The 21,787-nt window shown below is 40.9% G+C and overlaps 1 protein-coding gene across 3 annotated transcripts in view; it reads left to right on the top strand.

The window, feature by feature from the left end:
• The window catches only part of nsd1b (nuclear receptor binding SET domain protein 1b), a 36,141-nt gene extending 14,354 nt beyond the window's left edge, over nt 1-21,787 (top strand). For all 3 annotated transcript variants that reach the window (XM_079651157.1, XM_079651159.1, XM_079651158.1), the window contains exons 6-24: nt 158-270; nt 427-679; nt 1,126-1,226; nt 1,825-1,867; nt 3,333-3,547; nt 5,172-5,309; nt 7,746-7,869; nt 9,052-9,252; nt 9,726-9,905; nt 10,673-10,829; nt 12,016-12,221; nt 12,301-12,413; nt 13,176-13,322; nt 13,981-14,103; nt 14,185-14,301; nt 15,228-15,369; nt 15,513-15,619; nt 17,304-17,496; nt 19,722-21,787. In XM_079651157.1, the coding sequence (XP_079507283.1) occupies nt 158-270; nt 427-679; nt 1,126-1,226; nt 1,825-1,867; nt 3,333-3,547; nt 5,172-5,309; nt 7,746-7,869; nt 9,052-9,252; nt 9,726-9,905; nt 10,673-10,829; nt 12,016-12,221; nt 12,301-12,413; nt 13,176-13,322; nt 13,981-14,103; nt 14,185-14,301; nt 15,228-15,369; nt 15,513-15,619; nt 17,304-17,496; nt 19,722-20,440 (3,392 nt within the window). In that variant the 3' untranslated portion in view covers nt 20,441-21,787. The remainder of the gene's footprint in view (nt 1-157; nt 271-426; nt 680-1,125; nt 1,227-1,824; nt 1,868-3,332; nt 3,548-5,171; nt 5,310-7,745; nt 7,870-9,051; nt 9,253-9,725; nt 9,906-10,672; nt 10,830-12,015; nt 12,222-12,300; nt 12,414-13,175; nt 13,323-13,980; nt 14,104-14,184; nt 14,302-15,227; nt 15,370-15,512; nt 15,620-17,303; nt 17,497-19,721) is intronic.

Raw genomic sequence — 21,787 nt, 5'->3', positions numbered from 1 at the left:
TGCTACGTGTTAGCAGTTAGGCTAACTCTCACAAATAGTGGTGCCAAGGTAGAAGAGCGATAAGGTTCATGAAAGTCTTCTAATTTATTCTACTTCATTTCACACTATAACCAACAAATACTAAAACATAGTGTATTTCCTTATATATCTTTTTCAGCACACAAACGAATAAGAAAACCAAGCAAGAGACTGATTGAATGGACTGAAGAGTATGATCAGATTTTCTCCACCAGGAAGAAAATCAAAAAGCCTCTCCAGTTGATTGGAAAGGTAAAACTCAAACAAAGTATGATCTGTTGTAACTTTATAACATATGTTGTTACAATACATAATGCTATGGCATTAAGCCTTCAATATCACGTCTCGGGCTACACATGAACCTTTTATCAATGAATGACAATTAAATAAAGTAATTTGTTTTTACAGGAAACTCAACCCGTTATGTCCGAACACCCGGGATCTGACAGCAGCTCACAGGACGACCACCCCTCCTTGAATTTGCCTCCTGAGATACAGACGCCACCTCCTGAGGAAATTCCTACAACCACACCGTCTGAACTACAGATTCCCAACACTGAAAACACATCTACCCAAGATGCACCTGTACTTTCCATCGACACACTAACCCCTCCTCCTGAAGCTGACCATTTGCTGTCAGAAGGCCTCGTCAAAGGCAACGGTGAGTAAGGAAGTGTTTGAGTCTCTTGTCCTTAACTTTAAGAAGAACATTTGTTGATAAAGATTCTATCCTGGAAGATTAGGTTTTCCTTTATTGGACCTTAGCTGTGCAAACTATGATGCTTAATAATAATAACTTGGATTTATATAGCGCCTTTCAAGAAACCCAAGGACGCTTTACAATAAGATGAGAGGCTGTGGGGGGGACACAAATGCAACAACAGGGACGAGAAAATAAGAAGATGAAAAAAACTGGTAACAAAAATGCAGAGGAGAGTTAACGGAGGCTGAAGGCCCGGACAAACAGATGTGAATTGATTGCGTTTTCAGTGGTCCTGATTTCAAGAGGGAGGGAGTTCCAGAGGGTCTTAAGCTACAACGATTGCTTAACACTGACTTAAATATGCAACAATGCATTGAGTCTTCTGTGTTACATTTATTTCACAGGAAGCGCTCCTGTGCTGGAGAGGAAGCGGAAGAGGAAACCCACTCAGAAGATCCTGGAGTACTGTATGGAGGCAGAGGCCTCAGCGGGCCCCAAGAAAAAGGTAAATATACCTCTGTTGAATCTGTAGTAACACACACACACACACACACACACACAGACACACAGACAGACAGACAGACAGACAGACAGACAGACAGACAGACAGACAGACAGACAGACAGACAGACAGACAGACAGACAGACAGACAGACACTTTTTTATTCACGCTGCTATGGACAGTCTTGCACTAATGTACATTCTCAAAAATATTGAAGTGACTGTTACTTTTGTATATATTGATTGTTGTGCTTTTATTTAGGTCTTAATGTGTGCATATGTATACATGTGTCTTTTGATTGTGTATATATAGGATACTCATATTTGTATATATATTTGTTTTTGTATTTGGGATTGTGGGAAACTGTATTTCGATCTCTCTGTACACACACACACTGAAAGATTGACAATAACTTTGACTTTGACTAGTACATCTGTAATTCTTTTATTTTACTGTAGAATTTCAATTGAATGCTACTTTAGACTCATCTAAATCTCAGAGGCAGATATTGTACACTTTAATTCACGTCATGAATTAGGACGTTTTAACGGTGATGTTGTTATGCCGTCACTTTTACATAAATATGTCTCTCTTGCCACAGGTCAAAACACTAAAGAACAATTCAAATCCTGCTCCTCAGTCAGGTAAGTGAATCATCTTACAACAGTCTATATTTATACAATAGTGGAATGCATTATAAGCATATAATAATCATTTTTATTGTGTGCATTTGTTTTGTTTGAAAAGAACTTAAAAATGTTAAAATAAGTCAAACTGAAGCAATGTTTCGCATCACATCTTCAGATCTGAATTTGCAGACAAGTAAAGATTATTTTAGATTTTAAAATATGATTTTAAATGATCCAGAATCTAGATAACAAAAAAAAAGTTTGGGATGGACCAGAGGACTGTACTAGGAAGCTGGTTCAACCTAACCTGGATATGTTTGAGTTAGCCGGTTGGCCTAATCCAAAACATACGCGCTCTAGCTAAACTGTACTACGACGCGGGTTATCAAGTGGATCGCTCAAACCAGCCGTGTCCTATCTAGTTAGGTGCGCGTTCACATGAAAGGGGTGGTATTTGGAGCATTCGACCAATCACAAACATGGAGAAGCATACTGACAGCGCAGCGTCATACTTCCTGAATGAAAAGTCAACTATAATATTAGACATATATGAAGAAGTTAAACTTTAAACATCCATGACTTAAACACTTTATCCAGGATCAAAGCCACATAGCTGCACCTGCAAGGTGAATACAGCTGGTAAAAGAAAAAGCGTTTGAATGCGTACATTAACAGATTTATGATATCACTGCCCCGTCTAAGACACGATCTGACTTTAATTACATTTGACTCGAGTGTTTCGTCAACTTAATGTGTTGCTTAAAATAATACTTCTGCATACAGTATGTGACACTGTGAGTGTTGCACGGCCAGATACGGCTCAGCTGACTCAGATAAGGAAATATATGATACATTATGTTGTGATATGCCGCGGACTGTACTTAATGTTACTCTGGTCCGGTTACTTATGTTGAGGCAGATATTTAAGTAAGCTTTCTTAACGCTAATGTTATAATAGTCAGATTGCTCTGAAGATGGGAGGTGATATTCTATTAATGTTCACGTTCACACAGTCGGTGATTTTGCCGGCCGTCTTTCCTGCAACGGCAGATTTTCTGTATTTCCTTTCTCCTGTAATATGACTTCATCGCTTTAAACTCCGCACACTGAGCTCTGATTGGTCAGCAGGCAGTGCTTTCACTGAGTTGAGCTCTTAGCCTGCAACCTAACCTGGTCCCGACCAGCAGGTTAGCCGCACAGCATCAGTTACCATGGAGATCTAGCCTGCTAAAAAGAGAACTAGCCGAGGAAACCCAGAGTTTTCCCTGAAGTTAGCCGGCTAAGTGAAAATCCTGCTTCGTAGTATACCCCCCTGCTCTGTGTTAACTCTAATAAACAATTGTTTAACCTCAATTTCTGTTTGCTGCTGCATTTGATCAAATCCAATAATATTAATTTATTCCAAAACATTGTTTCTTTTAATCTTGTATTTTTACCCTGCCTTATTCTATTTTTTCTAACACGTCTTTCTTACTCCCAGATGCTGGACCGCCATCTTTAAAATCAAAGACTCGGCAGCCCACAGCCTCCAGCTCAACAGAGGTATCCTCCAGCTCCACCACAGACCCTCCTCCCAAATCTCCTGCCCCCTCCCCTCCAGCACCTCCGTCACCTGAACCCACGCTGGAGGAAACACCGTCAGCAGACATTGATGCTCCTCAAGCAGAGGACAAGAAGGAGTCGACAGAATCAGAGGTCAGCCCTTTTTCCTCTTCTTCTCCTTATGCTTGCAGGAACTGTCATGGCTGGAGGGCAAGGTACACAGCACCCAAATGCAGACGATTGGTTGAAAACAAAAAAAAATGTAATTTGCAAGACTAGTCAAAGTCAACTTTATTGTCAATCTTCCAGTTTGTGTGTACAGGCAGATAGATCAAAATACCGTTTCCCACAATCCTGAATATAAAAACAAATGTATACAAAAATACATGTGCAAATATGTATATACTGTATATATATATATATATATATATATATATATATATATATATACACAGAATCAAAGACACATTTTTACAGTTGGCCAGGCAAACAAAGTAAAACAAGGCAAGGCAAAACATAAAATCGCTCAGAACAAAATCCTTCCATCAACTTCACATACAGAGCAGAACTCTCTCCCCAGTGAACACATTCAACTTCAACAAGGAACTCACAACAAGTCACAAGGGGCACCAGGTGAACACAATCAGCCAATCAAACCGGAGGGAAACACGGCGGGTGTTTCTCAATCGCGAGTACACCTGCTTGGTAGCGCATGTCTTCCGAGTCACTTCCTTCAGAAGCTAGGCAAGAATCCTTCCTGGCATTCGGAAAACGAAGAGTGGAACAGGCTAGCAAGTGTGCAGGTGTGCTTCATATGAGAGCCCCCGCCTTACATTTTCCGCCACAGATTTGGGGAAATTGGTCCGTGCGCAAAGCATTGTGGGGATTTTAAGGACGCGAAGTCTACCCATGTGCAGCCACGACATTTCCCCCAAACCAAGGACGCGGCCTCGGTGGAATTCCAAGTATGCTGGACAGTGGAACGGTCCTGCTGCGCTACTTGATGACGTAGCATCCTTGAAATATTGGCTTGGAAGCCAGTATCCTCAAGATTGAAAAAACGGCCAGAGACAGTGGGTGTTTCTCAATGTCGAGGATGCTTCCTTAGTAGGGCATGTCTTCCGAGTCAGGTCCTTCAGAAGCGAGGCAAGAATCCTTCCTAGCGTCGGAAAACAAAGAATGGTGGAACAGGCTAACGGGTGTGCAGGTGTGCGTCATATGCGAGGCCTTAAATGGAGCGCGATTTCCGCCAAAGATTTTGGAAATTGGTCCGTGCGCCAGACCGTGGAGGATACACATGTGCAGCCTCGAAATGTCCTGCAACGAAGTACGCCGGCCTCGGTAGAATTCTAAGGATCCTGGACATTTGAGAAACACCAAGGAAGCAGACATAACCAGGGGGGTGCACACCTTTCAAAATCGGGAAAACAAAGACAGATCTTGACAATACAAAATAAAACACAGACAGATTGTTACAGGAACTGGCAGATGAGAATAGAAAATGAGCCCTAATTTATGGATGTAGTAAATTGTACCTTCTTTTATTTAGTTTTTTTATTAGAAAATGTGCTATTTACATTTTATTTACAATATAAACATTATATTACGGAAAAGAGCTATTCCACAAGTCCTTTATGGACACATTTTTTTGATCTATATAAAACACAACTCGTAAAAATAAAGAACACTTCACCACCACAACCAAAATACTTAAATCAATAAACAAGAAAAACATACAAAACTCATACAAGTCACAATAACACCTTCTTTTCTTTAGGCTGAGCCGTCCTGCTTGGATCACAGCTTCTCCTCCATGAATGACGACTTGTCGCTGTGTGACGATCCTCTGTCACCCTCGAGGAAGATCATAGGGGACCGAGGGGGTCCTGCATCCTTAAAGGAGAACATATGTCAGGTGAGCTTCCTCCTAAAGTCCCAATGTACTGATGAAGAAAGTTATAATGAAACTTGTGCTTTTCAAATATGGAAACATATATTACACGATACGATACGATAATACTTTATTTGTCAGATCAAGTCTGAAATTTGACTTGCGTCACAGCAGCTCCATGTCCAACATCAACAGACAAGTATCCAGACACAATACATGAAACACAAACAACAAACATTTAACATAACAGCACAATCAGTGAGAGAAAAGCTGCTCAAAGAACCTTTAGCGTGCATTTGACCTGGGATTTAGCTCTGTGTTTACTGAGAGGATTGACTGATGCACAAAGGAGTGCTTCAGTCTGACTTTATTGAATGGTGGGACCCTGTACCTCTGATCAGAAGGTAGCAGCTCATATTCACTGTTCAGAACGTGGTTTGGGTCAGAGATGATGTTGTTGGACAGCCTCACTAGGTTGTTATGATAGGCTGAGTCATAGAGTCTCTGACAGGTTGACCAACAATCTTTGAGCATATTTTTAACAGGTGGAGCAGTTTTGATTTTAAAGCTGCTGACAAACATTTGTACCAGGTCGTATTGCAGTACTGCAGAATGAACATGATCCCAGATGTAAAGAACAACAGAAGAGTTTCTCTGCTCGCCCCAAAAGACCTAAGACGGCGGAGAAAATAAATTCTTTGTTTTGTCCTTTTGCTCAGATATTCAATGTGATCCTTCCATGACAGCAGATGGTCAATCATTACACCCAAGTATTTGTATGAAACTCCCTGCTTGATTTCATCTGTATGGATGACAATGGGGACTTTATGGGAGTCAGATGGTGAGCCAAAAAGGATTTCCTCAGTTTTCTTGGTGTTGATCTCAAGAGCATTGCTATCAGTCCACTTGACCACCTGATTTACAGCCTGTTGGTGCAGCTCAGGGTCGTCTGTGTTACTGAGCACAGATATTATTGCAGTGTCATCAGAGTACTTCATGATGACTTGATTTGGTGTGTTGGTACGACAATCATCAGCGTATAGAGTAAAGAGCACAGCTGAACTCACGCAGCCCTGGGGGGGGGCCCTACATTGGTTGTGATGGCAGATGACAGGGTTTTGTTAATCTTCACAAGTTGCTCTCTACTAGTGAGGAAAGCAGCATACCAGTAAATCAGGTATGGATTTACTTCCATTTTGGCCATTTTTGACACCAAGAAGTCTGCTTGTATTGTGTTGAATGCTGATGAGAAGTCTAGGAAGAGGGCTCTTGCATAGGTGTTGCGTTTATCTAAATGTTTAGTGATGATGTGAACCAGAGGGGCCACAGCATCTTCCGTGCCGCACCCTTGTTTATAAGCAAATTGGGATAGATCCAGTTTGTCTTGTGTTGTACTGATAAGAAATCGGAGCAGAATTCTTTCTAGTGATTTCATAATCACTGAGTTGAGGGCTATTGGTCTGTAGTCCTTATGTTCTTTTGGGCGTGGAATTTTGGGCAGCGGTTTGATGTGTGAAGTTTTCCATGACAGAGGGATGGTGTGTGTGTTAATAGAAGCCTGAAAGATGGGTTGCCACACTGGAGCCAGCTCAGTAGCAAAGTTTTTCAGCAGAAAACCGCTGCACCCATCTGGCCCAGCCACTTTCTTGGTGTTGGTGCACTGAAATGTTTTTCTGACCTCTTCGACACTGATGGTAATGTTGTCAGAGGAAGCAGGTATTATAGTTTCGAGCATTTCAGTGCACTTTGCAGAATTATCCAGTGACTCAAAAATGGTAAAGAACGTGTTTAGTTCATTAGCAAAACAAAATTCATTGTTCGTCACAATAGGTTTAGCTGAGTAGTATTCATGTGTTAATAAGCCAACTTTTAAAATAAATTCAGTCAATTCATGTTGAAAACATTTTCTAACAAATCTTAGCTTGAAATAGACCCTTCATATTTCATCTTATTTTAATCACTCTGAGGTGAAGAAGATAAATGAAACCCTATAAAGAGCTGTGATGTAGGCATTTTTTTTAGCATATTCATGTATCAAGCCTAATGTACCAACATGTTGTTAACTTATAACTTAACTTTCGAGGCCATATAGTACCTCACCTCTATAAGTGGCCCAGCCCTTTGTATATTTTTCTGTATGTGGCCCTCGTGAAAAAAGTTTGGACACCCCTGGTCTACAGCATATTGTCTTCAGTGATTGTAATGTTATGTTAAATGTTTCCTTGTTTCTCATATGAAATATTGGTCCTTGTTGATTTTGTCAGATAAAGCTGCTTTGATGCAAGAACAATGTCATACTTGATCTGGCAATAAAGTATTATAATATCATTTTGTACAATAAAATCACAATTCACCAATAAAACTTCACAGAAAATAGAAACACACCTTTGCCTTCACAGCTTCTCATTATTACGCCTATGTTATAAGGTGTTTTAAAGTGGGTTGTTTTTGGTGTTTCAGGTGTGTGAGAAGACGGGGGAGCTGCTGCTGTGTGAGGGTCAGTGCTGTGGAGCCTTCCACCTGGCCTGCATCTCTCTGGCTCAGGCGCCCAAAGGGAAGTTTGTCTGTCCAGAGTGCAAATCAGGTAAATCAAAGGGAAGTAGTGGAGTACAAATACTTTGTGACTTTACTTAGGTACATTTTTCTGGTATCAGTACTTTACTCCACTAGTTATTGATCTGACACGTTTTTACTTTGACTTCTTACATGTTGAACACAAATACCTGTACTTTCTACTTCTTACATTTTCCAAACAGGCTGGTTCCTTTAGTTTGAATGTGTGTTTGGTGGCGTGATCATTATTATTTAGTAGGGATGCATCGAATATTCGGCCACCAAAATTATCGGCCGAAAATATTTTGATTACGTCATCACAACAACACGTTAGGTTACCAAACTTATAGGTGCCTTTGTTGTTGTTGAAGGCCTGGCTGTTAGTCTTTATTTACACTATTTTGTTGCAGGCCTACTGGCCTAGATGTTTATGCAGTTTTAAAGCACCTTGGCTTTGTTCTGAATGCACTTTGTTGTAGTTATCCTACAGAGAAAAGAAAATGCACTTGACTTGGAATGAATGTACTGTATGCATTCAAAAGTGCTGAATAAATGTTTTATGGACCCATAATAGTGATTATTATTTAAGCTAAGTTTTGCCATAATCAAGTATTTTTCCATAATCAGGTAGCTGAACAACATTGGTAAAAAATGTATACATTATATATATATATATTTATATTAATCATTTTCGGCCTTTCGGCATTCGGTTTTCGGCCAACTGTTTCCTATTTTCGGTATCGGTTTCGGCCAAGAATTTCCCATTCGGTGCACCCCTATTATTTAGACTCATTGTGTGCCTATTGATTTGAACACGATCCGTTTATCCATCATTTCCTGGTCTTCTCTAAAGAAGAGGGACCAATGGAAACGTTGTCATGTTGCCGTTGTTCACCATGGAAACATTCATTAGCTAACAATGACATTATTGTTCTATTAATATAAAGGGAGGTCAGGTACTCTTTAAAACAGCTGCTAGTTATGGGTACTTTTTACTGAAGTACATTTCAAAGCCTCTTTACTTTGACTTGAGTAAAGAAGTTTAGTCAGTACTTCTACTTGAGTAAAGGATGTGTGCACTTTTGCCATCTCTGCCTGTAACTCAGCTGAATTTAATATAATTCCAGTTTCCATTGGGGTCCGTTTAACTGTTTGCAAAATAACAAAAAAGCAATTGGATTTTTGTTCTTAATTTTTACTTTCTCCTCCCCAGGAGTCCACACCTGCTTTGTGTGCAAAAAGCGCAGTGCTGACGTGCGGCGATGTATGATTCCTGTGTGCGGGAAGTTTTATCACGGAGAGTGTATCGCCAACTTCGCCCCGACCGCACCTGTGAACCGAGGTTTCCGCTGCTCCATCCACGTCTGTCTCACCTGCTTCATCACCAACCCCAACAGCCCCTCCGTCTCCAAAGGTAGAAGATTGTTGGGAAAATGCTGAATGTACTCTTCCAATATCAGAGTAGCACAAGATAACTGTAGTTGTGTACATGACAGGATGTGTGATTACCTAGAAGAGCATCAGGACTGTTTGAAGCATATGATAGCTATGTGATTAACATGATGATTCAGCCTCTATGGAGAGAGACATATGACAAGCATGATCATTTCTGACGTGGAGCTAATCTGAAGTAAACATTGAATACTGCTTTCTATTCCTCCATCTTGTGACTTGGTAACTCCCTCTCTTGGATATCAGCATGTGAAGGACACTGTTCAGGAACTAGTTGATGCTCTGTATGTGATGACTACTTCCATGCTTGCGAGGATAATAAATACATGGAGCCTGTGACGAGTGAGATTTTTCTAACAAAGATGTTTTAGGGTGATGACCTCTGTTTGTCTGTTGCACCTTCCCTGCTCTGACTGTCCGTGTATCCTTCTGCAGGTCGTCTGGTTCGCTGCGTGCGCTGCCCGGTAGCCTATCATGCGACAGACCTGTGCATGGCCGCCGGCACCGTCGTCCTCTCCAACAACAGCATCATCTGTCCAAACCACTTCACCCCCCGCCGCGGAGTCAAGAACCACGAGCACGTCAACGTCAGCTGGTGCTTCGTCTGCACTGAAGGTACGGATTCAGGAACATGTGAAAGCATTTCAACTTCACTGTGATGAACAGCTAACAAACCACTCAGTGGCAAAATAAAAAAACGCAAGCTGAGAGAAACACTGACCCACATATTGTAAAGTTGTTACAGCTACAGTGTTATTGGTCTCCACCAATTCCAATGACCAGCAATTTGCTTACTTTGTTATATTTGTGTCCAAGTAGCAGAAATATACATTTAAAATACACATAGACAAAGGGTTGTAATAGTATACCGGTATCACAGGTTAATCTAACATGCTATAGTCTCATTGCATTTATTTCGTTCAACAGGAGATGTACAGCTTTCTTATTTTGTACACCCTCCTTAGTTATTATAATAAAGTGTTCAGCAAGAGGTGAATTTTAGAGACTGTTGAAAACAAAGTCAAATAAAACAATTTGTCCAAAACTGTTCAAGTCACCTATTATGCAAAATGTGCCACTTTATGATGTCATTGGCTTGTGTAACCATTAGCCAATCACCAACCAAGGTTCATCTAAAGTAACAGACAGAGAATCAGCACTTTTGAAACAGGGCTGAAACAGAGGGGATTATGGGATGCTACAATGATCTGTTTGTTATTTGGAGCCAAACACTTCAGAGACATTTTCTGTATATATCTGAGACCTATAATATATTGATGGAAAACAGTATAATAGGGGACCTTTAATGTAGCTCTAGCCAACCTTCAAGCCCACTAAAACAATCACCAGTTTTCACGATGTGTCCTCCTCCCGTCCCGCAGGAGGCAGTCTGCTGTGCTGCGAGTCCTGTCCCGCTGCGTTTCACCGCGAGTGTCTGAACATGGAGATGCCTAAAGGAAGCTGGTTCTGCAACGACTGCAAGGCCGGGAAGAAACCTCACTACAAGGACATCCTCTGGGTGAAGGTCGGCCGCTACAGGTCAGTGCTTCCCCTTTTTTACAGAGTTAAAAGTCACCTCAGGCTGAATTGTAATAACTCTGTTCATTCATCCGTGGATCTTAGAACAGCAAACTCCCTTGAAATGTTTAAAACAAATTAAAAAACCTATCTTTTTAATATGGCTTTTAATTTGGGTTGACTTTAAATTCTCACTGGTATCATTGTCCATGTTTTACTGTATTATTCTTTTAAAAATTATTTTAATTTCAATTTCTTGTCAGCTTTAATTCACGGGAATTTCATTAGGATCACTGTAGATGTTTTATCTTGTTCTGTATGTATTTTAATATTATTTTAATATTGTCGTTATGTTTTCTGTAAAGCACTTCGGGCTGCTTTGTGCATGAAAGGTGCTTTAATTAAATCTAGGTGTAGTCATGGACTCTGACCTGAGTTTCAACAGTCACAGCTTACTATCACCTAAAGAACATATCTAGGATTAAAAGACTAATGTCACAGCAGGATTTAGAAAAACGTGTCCATGCTTTTATCTTCAGTAGACTGGACTACTGCAATGGTGTCTTCACAGGTCTCACTAAAAAATCTATTAGAAGGCTGCAGCTGATTCAGAACGCTGCTGCTCGAGTCCTCACCAACACTAAGAAAGAGGATCACATCACTCCAGTTCTGAAGTCTTTACACTGGCTTCCTGTGTGTCAAAGAATAGATTTCAAAATACTGCTGCTGGTTTATAAAGCTTTGAATGGTTTAGGACCAAAATACATTTCTGACCTCCTGCTAAATGATGAACCATCCAGATCTCTCAGGTCTTCAGGGACTGGTCAGCTTTCTGTCACCAGAGTCAGAACTAAACATGGAGAAGCAGCGTTCAGTTATTATGCTCCAAATATCTGGAACAAACTCCAAGAAACCTGCAGGTCCGCTAAAACTCTGACTACTTTTAAATTCACGCTGAAGACTTTTCTTTTTGTCGCTGCTTTTAATTGATCTATTCATATCTTAAACTGCACTGTAACTTTTATCCATGTATTTTTTCTTTTAATGTTTCTTTTATTATCTTTTCTTTTTAATGACTGATTTTAAATGCCTTTGTCTGAATGTCTTTCATTTTTTGTAAAGCACTTTGAATTGCCTTGTGTTGAAAGGTGCTATATAAATAAACTTGCCTTGCCTATACAAATGTTGTTTCTCCTGTTCCATAAAGATGGTGGCCAGCGGAGGTCAGCCATCCCAAATCGATCCCAGAGAACATCCTGCGCATGAGGCACGACGTCGGGGAGTTTCCGGTCCACTTCTTCGGCTCCAACGACTACCTGTGGACCTATCAGGCGCGCGTCTTCCCGTACATGGACGTGGACGCTAACAGCAAAGAGAAGATGGGGAAAGGAGTGGACGCCACCTACAGGAAAGGTAATCAGTGTGCTCAGCAAAAAAGCTGTTTGTTTTGGTTTTACCTGGAGATGGTCTGACTGTTGGTCTTCCTCCTCAGCTTTGGAGGAGGCGGCTGTTCGGTTTCGGGAGCTGCAGGCAGAGAAGGAGCTCCGGCAGCTGCAGGAGGACAGGAAGAACGACAGGAAGCCTCCGCCGTACAAACACATCAAGGTCAGGAAGGACACTTGTGGCTTTACTTACTTCTACCCTTAAAAATACATGATTTTTATTGTCGTGATTCAATTATGAGATGAATGAGTTTCTCATATTTTTATCTTTTGAATTTTTGAATTTATTCTACTATTTCAACAATTACACAGTCTCAGTGGTGAGCTGTGACTTTTATACCTTGCCCCTCTGACAAGAGACGGCATTTAACCCTTCACATTCCAACAAAAACTGAACAGGCAGATTCAAAGGATTTATTTCTTTGGAAATGTTATTTTAAATACAATTAAATCAAGTTATTTTGGTAAAACTAATGAAAATTGTAACAACAAAAAAATATTTAAAAAATATTTAAATATATATTTTTTTATGTTTTCAAATATAATTTTTTAGAATATCTTAGGCCCTCACAGAGGGCCCTGGCGGCTCGCCACTGCACAGTTTATACATCCGAAAAAACAGAATGAGTAGAAGCGGGAGGGCAGAAAGCATAGTTTAAAAAAACAAGTCCATGTTCAGATAACAAGACAGTTTCATCCTATTTTTATATAAGCTATGATAATTAAGATAATTATGATAATAGTTATTATAATTATTATTATTATCGTATACCCATATCATCTTTTTTTATCTATTTTTAAGTTAAGGCAAAGGCACTTAAAGGCATATAAGACTGTTTCCCATGAAAATGTGGCTCTTTGATTAAATAAGGATGGATAGATATATACACACTGATGTGTCATTTCACCTTTCTGACTCTTTCAGGTGAACCGACCAATAGGAAAGGTTCAGATCTTCACGGCCGACCTATCAGAGATCCCGCGCTGTAACTGCAAGGCGTCAGACGAGAGTCCGTGTGGGATGGACTCTGAGTGCATCAACCGCATGCTGCTCTACGAGTGTCACCCTCAGGTACAGAAACCAGAACTTCCACAGCCGGTTTAGAGATCTACAGATGGACACAAAGAATAGAATAAGTGCTTTGTGTCCAAGTAGCAGAAATATACATTTAAAATACACGTACATAAAGGGTTGTAATAGTATACCGGTATCACAGGTTAATCTAACATGCTATAGTCTCATTGCATTTATTTCGTTCAACAGGAGATGTACAGCTTTCTTATTTTTTACACCCTCCTTAGTTATTATAAGTGTTCAGCAAGAGGTGAATTTTAGAGACTGTTGAAAACAAAGTAAAATAAAAGAATTTTTCCGAAACTGTTCAAGTCACCTATTATGCAAAATGCACTTCTTCATTTCTTTTATACAAACATGTGTCCCCTCTGTGGAAAGAGACTCTGAAAGTTTCAGGAACAAAGATTCTCTCTCTTTGTGTCCTGATCCATTTATATAAAAACCTGTCTGAAAATGAGCTGATCCGATTTTGGCCACTTTATGATGTCATAATGATGTTTTGTCTCGTGTAACCATTAGCCAATCAGCAACCAAGGTAACACTTCAGAGACATGATTGTATATAACTGAGACCTATAATATATTGATGAAAAACAGTATAATGGGGGACCTTTTAAATCGAAACAAAATGCTGAAAGACGCTGAAATGTTTTCAGGTTTGCCCGGCGGGGGAGCGCTGCCTGAATCAGGCGTTCAGCAAGCGTCAGTACAGCCAGGTGGAGATCTTCAGGACGCTGTCCCGAGGGTGGGGGCTGCGCTGCGTCCACGACATCAAGAAGGTAGCAACACTACTGTCATTAACACTGCTGATACTACTCAGTGTTTGCTTCCCAGAGGATTAATAATGTTAAATGTTTCAGGGTCACTTTGTGAGTGAGTACGTCGGGGAGGTGATCGACGAGGAGGAGTGCCGGTCCAGGATCAGACAGGCTCAGGAGACCGACATCTGTAACTTCTACATGCTGACTCTGGACAAGGTACAGCTGCAGAGAGTGTGTGTTAAAGTGTGTATTCATGAACAACCCATGAAAAACACTGGTTGAGACGTCAGAAGCAGAAATCTGATCTGATAAGCACCACCTAAGTTTGTTGCTGTTGCGTGTTTGTGACCAATGATTCAGATCAGTCTCTTGATGTTAAGGCAAGGCAAGTTTATTTATATAGCACCTTTCAACACAAGGCCATTCAAAGTGCTTTACAAAAAATAAAAAGACATTAAGAAAATGGCATTTAAAATCAGTCATTAAAAAGCAAAGATAATAACATAAACATTCAAAGAAAAAATACATGGATAAAAGTTACAGCTTCCTCTTAACTCGATGGTACACTGTGCCATACCGAGTTTCATGAACATCAGGGCAGGAGGTTTCCCTGCTGAGAAACACACCAAGCTTAAAACACATAATTATTCCGTAAAAAAGGTCCACATTTGTTTTAGGAAAGATTTAAAAATGAAAAAAATGCTTTCTTGTTTACATCTTGTGAAGTTGACTTTTAGACTATATCCTAAAAATAGATGTCTTAAATATATTATTTATTTTACGGGAGAATTATAACACGATCAAAAAGGCCATTTGAACTAAACAAGACCAGGACCTCTTTGTGCTAACACATGTTAACACTACTGGTTGGAGATTGCTCCATTAAATGTGTACAATTTTACAAAAAAAATAATATTTCCCAGATTTGTGACTTTTCAGTAGAAACAATTGTCTGTTCTCCATTAAATACCATCAACTTCTGTCCACTGCTGATCAGTCAGACGGGCAAAGGGAAAGTCTGGCCAAAATACCCAAAAGTCTCTGCTTGCACTGGCTATAGCATTGGCATGAAAACAGTATTTAAAATGTCCTATGCGCTGTGTGGAAGCTGCAGTTTCATCAGTTGTGTCTCTGTTTGTTAGGATCGAATCATCGACGCGGGTCCGAAGGGGAACGAGGCTCGCTTCATGAACCACTGCTGTCAGCCCAACTGTGAGACGCAGAAGTGGACGGTGAGCGGAGACACCAGGGTGGGGCTGTTCGCTCTCATCGACGTCGCTGCAGGTAAATATAACCGCTGACATCAGGGAGTTTGCTCAAACATGGACCATTCAATATTTGGTCAACGAAGAACCTTGTCATGTTTAATGGAAACACTGTTAAATAAGAAATTCTGAAGTGGAGGTATTTTGTGTTTTTCCGTGCAGGCACAGAGCTCACCTTCAACTACAACCTGGAGTGTTTGGGGAACGGGAAGACAGTCTGTAAATGTGGAGCTCCGAACTGCAGCGGCTTCCTGGGGGTCAGGCCAAAGGTCAGTGTTTCACTTTTCAGATCAAAAATCTTTTTATTACGTGTCTACAATGCATAACCAGGGGCTTGTCATTTAGAAATGCAAAGCAAAATGTATGCATATACAAATGAAACAATAGCCGCTTTCACACCAAGTACTTTGCCTTACTTAGTGCCGGCACCTAATACCCCAGGGCTTCTAAGTACCAATCGCGTTCACACCGGAATAAGTCCCTGACGTCACTTTGTCTTCTTCCGCTTTGGGTTTACTGGCAGGCCGCAAACAACTTCACGGCGTATACTGCCACCCGAAGACCCCGGCCGGAAGTCCACGGAGTTGGGGACTTGCTTCAGTAGAAGCTGCTGGGACAGCTTCTACTGAAGCCTTACGAGTAAATCGCCAGAACGCCGACACCTCCTCATCTCCATCGCTCCCATGTTTTTTTTTGTGTTGTGCCATAAGTTATTCTCTCTCTGTTGGTGCGCGGGGCTAATGCTTATAATGCTAATGCCAGCAAATACAATAGCGGCTTAAAAAAACATTTCAGAGTTTTACGGGGCTTGGTTTGCAATTCGCCCAGCCAATTTCTATTGGCTGGGCGAATACTAACGAAAATACTTACGGAACGAAACGGGGAAAGTACTCCGGTGTGAACGCGCCTAAAGGTTTGTACTGCTTATAAGTACAAAGGGAAACATAAAGAACAATGGAAAACACTGTGTGTGTGTGTGTGTGTGTGTGTGTGTGTGTGTGTGTGTGTGTGTGTGTGTGTGTGTGTGTGTGTGTGTGTGTGTGTGTGTGTGTGTGTGTGTGTGTGTGTGTGTGTGTGTGTGTGTGTGTGTGTGTGTGTGTGTGTGTGTGTGTGTGTGTGTGTGTGTGTGTGTGTGTGTGTGTGTGTGTGTGTGTGTGTGTGTGTGTGTGTGTGTGTGTGTGTGTGTGTGTGTGTGTGTGTGTGTGTGTGTGTGCGTGTGTGTGCGTGTGTGTATTTCTGAGGCTCACTGGCGGTTTACTTTTATATACAGTAGGATGTTTTTAGATCAATATTACTCCTGCATTCATGTATATTTAGCATTTCACTTCTGTCGATGTACAATAGTGTGCTAATTGCTTTACGGTAGGGTTGTGGGTAGTTTATTCTACAGCAATGCACCAGATATAGTATCGAAGCATTTTACAATTGATGCAAGGCTTTTAAAAGTAGATTTTACTTCATCCCTCAGTTCAGAACAGACTTTCAGTGTTGTGAAGAAGTACAAAGGTGCTCAAATAAAGTAAAAGTATTTTTTAAATGTACTTAAATACTTGAAGCCACTAACTGAGGTAAGACTTCTTATTATGTATTTATTTCAACAAGGACCATGCATACAAATACATCAATCTCAAAAAAGAGAAGAGATGAATTATGCCAGATTTGAGCTAATAGCTAATTTCCATCTGCACTCCTTAAAAAAGCACATTATAATTTAGTCTCATCAAAACAAAGGCTTTTCAAAAAGTAGATTTTGCTTCATCCCTCGTTTCAGAACAGACTTTCAGTGTTGTGAAAATGTACAAAGGTGCTCAGATAAAGTAGAAGTATTTAAAACAAATGACTGAATTCTAAATGTATATAGTCACCACTACCTGAGGCCAGACTTCTCTAAAGGGGCACATCATAATTGAGTCTCATAAATAAAAAGCTATGTTAAAATCTTCCTCTGAACAGAACAACCCTCCATCTGACGATAAAGGGCGTAAGATGAAGAGGAGGGGTAAGAGGAAGAAGGTGCCGGTGACCAAAGAGCGGGAGGACGAGTGTTTCAGCTGCGGAGACGGAGGACAGATGGTCTCCTGTAAGAGGCCCGGCTGCCCCAAGGTTTACCACGCAGACTGCCTGAACCTCACCAAGAGGCCCGCAGGTCAGTCAACTCAAAGTCAACTCAAAGTCAATCTTTCATTTTGTGTGTACAGACAGAGGGATCAAAATACCGTTTCCCACAATCCTGAATACACAAACCTCTCTGGGTTTCTCCAACTTGGAATGTATCAATCAGGAGAGACTTCATATTATGTTTAAAGAACATGTACAGTTGCAAGAAAAAGTATGTGAACCCTTTGGAATTACCTGGATTTCTGCATAAGTTGGTCATAAAATGGAGGAAGCCACTGCTGTCCAGAAAAAAACATTGCTGCACGTTTGAAGTTTGCAAAAAAGCACCTGGATGTTCCACAGCACTACTGGCATAATATTCTGTGGACAGATGAAACCAAAGTTGAGTTGTTTGGAAGGAACACACAACGCTATGTGTGGAGAAAAAAAGGCACAGCACACCAACATCAAAACCTCATCCCAACTGTGAAGTCTGGTGGAGGGAGCATCATGGTTTGGGGCTGCTTTGCTGCCTCAGGGCCTGGACAGATTGCCATTAGGGATGTCCCGTTCACCTTTTTTTGCTCCCGATCTGATTCCGATCATTTGATTTTGACAATTTGCCGATACCGATTTTTCCCGATCCGATCTTTATGCAATGCATTAAGAGAAAAAAAAAGAAAAAAAGCATTCAAGTTGTCCCTTAAGGTTATTTTTTTATTTAAATTGGATATTCTATCCAACATGGATATAGCTTCTTTCTTTCACAGCAGCATTGGATCAGTTCAGTTGTGCAGCATTGGATCAAAACAAAATAAAGCTTTCAGTACTCGTTAGCTTACTGCTACAATTAGACACTGCGCCCTGCCCACTCTGTTGCCAGATTTGAGAGAAATAAGCAACCAGGTCTATGAAAACAAGCCCCAAAGAAGCAACACATACATGATGTTGTGTAATTTGAAAGCAAAACTAAGGACTCAGGACTACTTTAAGACTTGAACATGGTCATTTTTGTTTTGCAACATTGAATACAAAATTTAAAAAAAGTATTTATAAAAATAAAAAAAATCCCGATCCCCGATTTTTTTCTTCCGATCTTTTGAAAATCCCGTGATCGGCTCCGATCCCCGACCACGTGATCGGATCGGGACATCTCTAATTGCCATCATCGACGGAAAAATGAATTCTCTAGTTTATCAAGACATTTAGCTGGAGAACTTAAGGCCATCTGTCCACCAATTGAAGCTCAACAGAAGATGGGTGATGCAACAGGACAACGACCCAAAGCACAGAACTAAATCAACAACAGAATGGCTTCAACAGAAGAAAATAGGCCTTCTGGAGTGGCCCAGTCAGAGTCCTGACCTCAACCCAATTGAGATGCTGTGGCATGACCTCAAGAGAGCGATTCACACCAGACATCCCAAGAATATTGCTGAACTGAAACAGTTTTGTAAAGAGGAATGGTCCAAAAGTCCTCCTGACCGTTGTGCAGGTCTGATATGCAACTATAGGAAACGTTTGGTTGAGGTTATTGCTGCCTAAGGAGGGTCAACCAGTTATTAAATCCAAGGGTTAGATGAAGATCAGAACACATTTTATGACCAATTTATGCAGAAATCCAGGAAGTTCCAAAGGGTTCACATACTTTTTCTTGCAACTGTATTTACGCCATATGATTGAAATATTAATAGTGTTTGGCGATTAGACCCCAATCCTGATATCATATATCTGAAGGGGGAAGTGAGTATAATAGAAAAACCATAAAATGTATGTATTTAGCATCCTATGTTTATATATTTAGTTTTAGCAGTACATTTGTCTATTACAGTGTATTCTTACTTATTTTGTATATTTGATATTGTGTTTTCTATGGATACCCGACAGGTATTTATCTTTATACTGTTGATATACAGTATATATTTAAAACATAGCAATGCCTTGTTAACATGCTGCTGTAACAAAACTATTTCCCAATTTGTGATCAATGAATATATCTAATCTAAATATTATTTATATATTATTTTATTACAATGAATCATCTTTGACTTTGTGTCACTATAACACCAAGGCACACACGTCAGTTTTTATTCTGTTGTCTATTTTATTATATTGTTTTTTTGTTTCAACCATTTTACTCCGTAGCACTTTGAGTTGTGTTTACTCAAATGAAAAGTGCGCTTGTAAATAAAATGGATTATTATTATTAATATTTGTAAATACATTTTAAACTTGTTTTTTTGTGGTCATTTGATCTTCTTGTCTGTATTGCAGGTCGCTGGGAGTGTCCGTGGCATCAGTGTGATGTCTGCTGTACGGAGGCGGCCTCTTTCTGCGAGATGTGCCCCAGCTCGTTCTGCAACCTGCACCGCGACGGCCTGCTCTTCATCTCCAAGCTGGACGGGAAGCTGTGCTGCAGCGAGCACGACCCCTGTGGTCCGGACCCCCTGGAGCCGGGGGAGATCAGAGAGTACAGCACCCCTCCCAGAGCCCTGACCTCGGGGCTGGGCATGGCCGTCATCCCCTCCTCTGGCCCAAACACCTCCGGGACCACCGGACAGAACCAGAACTCCAGGAAGGTGCGAGAGGTCGTCGAAGCTGAGACACTTCCTGCTTTCTCCATCCCGGTTGCCATCACTATCCCCGTCCCCCCCGGCTCCTCGTCTCCTCCCAGCAGCCCTCCAGTGTACGACCTCCCTCACTACTCGCCCATATCCTCGTATGAAGAGGAGAGAGACGTAGAAGAGGAAGAGGAAGAGGAGGAGCTTCTGGATGAAGTGGAGGATGAGGATGAGGAGGAGTCGGAGGAGGAGGAAGAGGAGGAAGAAGAAGGTGAGGAGACGAGCCAGAAATCAGATCCTCATGAAGAGGATGGAGAGGCAGTGATGGAGTGCGTGGAGATCAAAGAGGAGGATGAAGAAGAGGAGGAGGATGATGAGGAGGGGGAGGAGGAAGAGGAGGGGGAAGAGGAGGAAGAAGAGGAAGAGGAGTGACGCATGTTGGATTATTATATCTGCAGGCGAGAGCCCTCAGCAAATGAAGATTTCCCGACCACACGTAGCCCGGTCTGTCACTGTTTGTATCTGATGAGCTCGTGGACATATGGAGGAACATTTTAGGACAAAAATAAATCAACACATAAAATAAATAAGAATAAAATACTGTACAGAACCATATTTATACACAGCAGATATTATTTATTTAGTTTTGTCCTCACAATCCTAACACTCTTGACGCAGTGACTTTGCACACACTGGCGCAGACTGCACCTTCAAACTCGAGATCTGACAAAGAAAATCATCTGGGACTTCTCCATGATAATGACTTTGTAAACATATTTCTCACCGATTTCTCTTAGTATTTGCAGTATTGCAAGAAGCTTCATGTAGTTGGAGAGAGTCGTTGTATCTGCAGAGTGTACTGTAGGTGTTTCGTGCTAGAAAAGATCTTCAGTCCATGTTATTAACCCTGACTTGGTTGCATTTGAATCAAATGGTGACCACGTGTTTGAAAGACCCAGAAACACATTACATGTTCTCTTAATAACTCAATGGTCTGCTATCAGCACAGCTTCAACCGGACTCAGAAGGAATTCATTGGAAGTTTTAAAATATCAGTTTAACTAAAGTATGTATAATATGATTTTACTCGACCCAGGCTTCCATTTTACTCCCCTGCCTATTTCCTACGGTGCTTCACAGTCAGACGATCTACGATAATATGTGAATGTGCCACATGATGGGCTGCCTGGTGTAGCTTCAAGGTGAAATCCACGACGCAAACAACAGGCTTTTTGCTGGTTTGAGACCGAAGCTGGCAGCATCAACATTTGACCATTTCATGCCAAAAAAACTGCTGAGGATTCAGTGTGAGCGAGAATAGTCCTCGTGCTTCAGAGAAAGTGTTTATACACCGTCTCGTAGGTTAATTAGCAGCTCTACAAGGAGACATAGCAGAGATAGCACTATGTGTGTATGCTGTGCTCTGTAGTCATTGTAGTCAAACTGTTCTGTGATGACGATGAGGAGATCCATCGAGGGGAATCAAGGGTCTTCAGCGGGACGTTCAAACAGACTTCCACCATGACGCTTGCACTTGTTTTTTTGCCATGCGTGTTTTCGCTCTGTCTTCAAGCTTATTATGGTCTTTGTTATCTGCCAATGCCTTAGAGTGTTTTTCTTTGGAGATATTTTGAAGGAATGGTTTCCCTACTTATGCCTTTTTACAGTTTCCCAAAAGCAATGTTTCATTCCTGTGTAATTATGACCTGTTAGATCTCAACCATTGACCTGCTATATATATATAAATATATATGGAAAAGAAAATAGGAAATAAGCTTC

Source organism: Notothenia rossii (genome assembly GCF_949606895.1).
Source record: "Notothenia rossii genome assembly, chromosome: 9".
Lineage (NCBI taxonomy): Eukaryota > Metazoa > Chordata > Actinopteri > Perciformes > Nototheniidae > Notothenia > Notothenia rossii.
The sequence above is the reverse complement of the archived record's forward strand: the minus strand, read 5'-3'. Positions and strand labels throughout refer to the sequence as shown.